Source organism: Ananas comosus, linkage group 11 (assembly GCF_001540865.1).
Source record: "Ananas comosus cultivar F153 linkage group 11, ASM154086v1, whole genome shotgun sequence".
In the NCBI taxonomy this organism is placed as follows: Eukaryota; Viridiplantae; Streptophyta; class Magnoliopsida; order Poales; family Bromeliaceae; genus Ananas; species Ananas comosus.
In genome coordinates this window covers 6436593-6441589 of record NC_033631.1, presented here as the reverse complement: position 1 = coordinate 6441589, position 4997 = coordinate 6436593, and the positions used below count along the sequence as shown (strand labels likewise).

General features: G+C 48.4%; 1 protein-coding gene across 1 annotated transcript; it reads left to right on the top strand.

Moving 5' to 3' along the window:
* On the top strand, positions 799 to 3922 carry LOC109717114. The gene is made up of 5 exons (XM_020242791.1): positions 799 to 1393; positions 2797 to 2876; positions 3300 to 3383; positions 3479 to 3612; positions 3733 to 3922. The coding sequence occupies exons 1-5, from the start codon at positions 799 to 801 to the stop codon at positions 3920 to 3922; spliced, it is 1083 nt and encodes a 360-aa protein (XP_020098380.1).

The window sequence follows — 4997 nt, the reverse complement described above, 5'->3', positions numbered from 1 at the left end:
TCTGGACACGCACCGGGCGAGCTTCCACTAGGTCTCGTGGTGTGACAGATTATATTGGTATCAGAGCCTAGGGTTGTGTCTTAGTGGGCCTAGTGAACCTTAGGCCGGTTGGACTATAGGAAATAGGCTCGTGAGAGACGGGGTCTATTTGACTTGTAAGCGAAAGTATTATGATTGGATTTTGAATCAACTCTAAAATGTTGGAATTTAATCAAAGTGTATAACTTCTATCTTCGCGGAGAGTTACGTTGGCGGCCGACAACGTAATATCGGAAGTTAGTAGTGAGGCATACTTCATTACTTTCGCATGATTTGGGGTGTTATTTTCCTTCGAGTGGGGTTGCGATAGCGTGGGTTTTACTAACTTACGCTTTTATGATTGTTGTAGTGACAATGCCGACGACTCGCTCTAAGTCTGTTGGAGCGGACAATGCGGCCAACTACGAGGAGGTGTAGACCTCCGCTACCTTCAGATCTAGTGAGGTCCGCGAGTTGAGGACCCAGCTTTCGGTCCTTACCAATTTGGTGGCACAGCAGGCGGCGGCGGCTCAGCAACAAGCTGATGCGGCACGCCGACAGGAAGCGCAGATGAAGCGACTAGAGGATTTACTACTTCAGCAGTCAACTACTAGGGAGGCTTAGGATCCCACAACACCAGCGCCGGTGGAGGATGTGACAGCGAGGGCGCTGTCCCTCGTGCCCGGTGCCTCTCGAGCTGCATCTGTTATTGAGCCTCAGGAGGAGGTTGTAGCGGCACTACCAGTTCAGGTGCCCCCGACAGGAGTAGTTTTTTCTATGATGGCTACCGGGGAGGAGGGAGATCGCCTTATGGATCGCCTCAATGAGTTCAGGAAGTGTAATCCTCGAATATTTGATGGAGAGAAAGCCGAACACTGGATCGTAGAAAAGTGGTTGATGCATATGGAGAAGTTGTTCTACGACACTTTTGTCGAGAAGAGGGACAAAGTTTGGCTGGCCACTCACCACCTTGACGGCGAGGCCTACCGTTGGTGGATGGATATCCAAGATAATTCCAACATCGATCTATCAGCAATCACATGGAAGCGGTTTAAGGAGCTGTTGCTGGCGGCTTACTTCCCGGAGAGCGTCAAGAGACAAATGGAACGGGATTTGCACAACTTGTGCCAAGGAGACCGGACTATGGCCGAGTACGAGCAGGAGTTCTCCCAACTCTTGCATTACGTGCCTTTCGTCGTGCGGGACGATGAAGACAAGGCCCATATTTTTGAGATGGTCCTCCGACCGTCGATTTTCCGCTTCGTGCAGTCATCTAACTTGCAGACCTATCTAGATGTGGTGAACCGCGCGCTTATAGTGGAGAGGGGCGCGGCGGATGTGCAGGAGCAAAGAGAAGGCTTAGACAAGGGTAAAGGTAAGAGACCTACGGCTGATGGTGCGAGTCAGACGCACTATAGGAGGCCGTCGAGACACCCAAGGAGCCAGTCGGGAGGGCGTGGCTAGTCCGCATAGCGTGGAGGATTTGATCGTCTCTAGGCTCCACGTTGTGTGATCTGCTGTGGTCCTCACTCTCCACTGCAGTGCACACGACGTAGGAGTAGGTGCTATTTGTGTGGCTAGGAGGTCCAGACTGATTGCCCTAGGGGTTCTCTACCAGCGCCGTCATCTGTGTCGGCACCAGCTTCACTGGCTCCTAGTCAGGGGACTCTATCGACGCACTACCAGACTGGGCGGCCACTCGTCCAGCGGCAGACTGAGGGTCACGCCAGGCCCCGAGCGGGCACATGTACAGCCCAGACAGAGGAAGCGGCAGACTGAGGTATTGTTTTATTAAATGGCATAAGAGTTCGAGCTTTATTTGATACCGGTGCATCGCATTCATTCATAGATCGACTGTTTGTCGAGTTGCATGACATCCCATTTGTATCCTTGTTGCATCCGGGACGTGTTGTTGTACCCAACCACATCTTGGACATTCGAGAGTTTTGCCCTAGTTGCTCTGTTCGGTTAGGGGATTGAATTATGCCCGTGGATTTGCTAGCATTCCATAAGCTTGAGAGTTCGATGTGGTTTTGGGTATGAATTGGCTTACCAAGTATTTTGCCACTATCGATTGTAAGAATCGAACGGTAACCTTTAGAGAATCGGGTCAGGAGGAATTTTAGGGGATGTTAAAGTTCGCTATTTGTGATGGCGATTAGCTCTTCGCGAGCTAGGCAGCTGATTAGCAGGGGTTGTGTAGCTTTTTTGGCTAGTGTTGTGCTGAGGGGTAATGATACCCTTAGGATTGAGGACATCCCGGTAGTACGGGAGTTTTGTGATGTGTTTCCAGCAGAGCTACTTGGTATGCCACCTGATAGGGAGATCGAGTTTATGGTAGATCTCGTCCTCGGGACTACCCCAAACTCAAAGGCACTCTATAGGATAGCGCCGGTTGAGTTGAAAGAGCTGATGGCACAATTGCAGGATTTGTTGGATAAGGGTTCCATCTGACTGAGTGTTTCGCCTTGGGGAGCGCCGGTACTGTTCGTCAAGAAGAAGGACGGATCACTACGCTTATGCGTGGACGGATCAAGAACGAGTACCCATTGCCGAGGATTGACGACCTATTTGATCAGCTTCAAGGGTCGAGGATATATTCCAAGATAGACTTGCAGTCGGGATACCATCAGTTAAAGATCAAGCCTGAGGATGTATCGAAGACGCCTTTTAGAATACGGTATGGACATTATGAGTTTACTGTCATGCCGTTCGGACTTACTAATGCCCCAACAGCTTTTATGGATTTAATGAATCGTGTCTTTAAGACTTATCTAGATAGATTCGTCGTGGTGTTCATCGATGACATATATGTTTATTCCCAAAGTGACGAGGATCATGAAGAGCATTTGAGACCGGTACTTCAAATACTTCAAAAAAATGAGCTCTTTGCCAAGTTGAGGAAATGCGAATTTTGGCTTCGAGAAATGGCATTTTTTGGGCACTTGATTTCGGGAGCAGGTATAGCCGTGGATCCTAGAAAGATTGAAGTTATCAAGGATTGACCTAGACCGACTAGTGTCACCGAGATTCGGAGCTTCCTTTGATTAGCCGGCTACTACCGGAGATTCGTCGAGGGGTTTGCTAAGTTATCTACTCCCCTCACGCGGCTCATACACAAGGGCACTAAGTTCATATGGAATGATGCGTCCGAGAGGAGCCTTCAAGAGTTGAAGGAGCTATTGACGACCACCCTGATCTTGACATTGCCAGTTGCTAGAGTAGGGTATGTGATTTATAGCGATGCATCTTTTAATGGATTGGGATGTGTCTTAATGCAGGATGGAAATGTGATCACGTATGCTTCTCGCCAGTTGAAGGATTATGAAAGAAATTATCCTACCCACGACTTAGAGTTGGCGGCTGTAATCTTTGCATTAAAGTTACGGTGTCATTACCTATATGGCGAGCAGTGTGAAGTGTATACGGATCACAAGAGCTTAAAGTACCTTTCACTCAGAATGAGTTGAACTTAAGACAGCGTAGATGGCTAGAGCTGCTCAAGGATTATGACTTGACGATTCTTTATCACCCGGGCAAGGCTAACGTGGTAGCGGATGCTCTGAGCCGGAAATCAACAGAAAATTTGGCAATGTTTGTAGCCACACAACCGCCGCTCATTGAACAGATAAAACGGTTGGAGTTGGAGGTAGTGGCTCCTGATACACCTTTGGGGTTGATGACTTTGGTGGTGCAACCTACTTTATTGAAAAGGATAAAAGAAAAGAAAGTTTACGACGTAGAATTGCAAAAGATTTGGGCTAAAATGGTTGATGATTACACTGGTGATTTTCATGTGGATGACAAAGGACTGTTTTGCTTCCACGATCGGATTTGTGTACCAGCGGAATCAGGAATTAAAGAAGACATTCTTTTTGAAGCTCACCGTGCATCTTCTGTGTAAGGAAGTGAATTCTCGAAAATCGAGAATTGTACTTCATCCAGGATCAACTAACTGTCGAGAGAATACCCATTGTAGGAGTTAAAAATGTCGAAAACACAAAAAGTGCTTTGGAGTTGAGTCCGCGAGAGCATACAGGCAAAATCTGGATTCAGCAGATTTTTGCTCTCGAGGACCAGTCCTTCTCGGGGACCGGTCCCTGGAGTGAAGGACCGGTCCCCGTAGCTGATGGTCACAGAGGAGATCGATGCGACCGGTCCTTGGATGAGGGGATGGGTCGCCGTGCGCGACACCCGCGAGAGAAAGCCTAAATTTGGCTAAGTCCTGAAAGTTCCCCGTTCGGGAACCGGTCTCTCAGGAAAGACCGGTCTCCCAAGGACCGGTCCCTCGAGGGAGGACCGGTTCCCATATGCGAAAAGTCCCCATACTGCAAGAGAGCTCCCGGGGACCGGTCTCCCCGACCAGGGACCGGTCCCTCTGGGTGCAGAATGCCTAGTGAAGGCAGGTTGAGAGATGAAAAGTTGAGGGGCTAAACTGGATATTGTTACAATAGAGGGGCTTATGAGCCCATTCCCCTTTCTCTTTCTCTCATTTCTCTCCATTTCCCTCTCATATCTCTCTTGCTCTCTCTCTCTCTAGAAAGGAAAGAAGAAAAAGAAGGAAAGGAAGGAAAAGAAGAGGAAGAACAAGAAGGAGAAGAAGAAGGAGATCAAGAGGAAGGCTTTGGACACCTTCATCTCCCTCTTCTCTTCTCTTTGGTGTAGCACAAGAGGTAAGCCCTAACCCTAGCTTTTGGAAACTTAGGGTTTTTGGGTTTTGATACTTTGGAATGGGTCAAATGGACCCTAAGCATGCTTCTAAGTAGATCAATCCCAAGAATCTAGGGATTTATTTGATGGTTTGCTATGGGTGCAAACCTAAGGCTCCAAAATGGGATTTTTGTGAAAGTATGAGATTGATCTCATTTGAAGCCTTGGAAACCCTATTGTTAGGTCACAAAACGTGGGGGCGAAGTCGGTTTCGGCATTCGGCCAGCCGCTCATCCCTCCCTCTCCCCTCTCTTCTTCTCCTTCTAGAA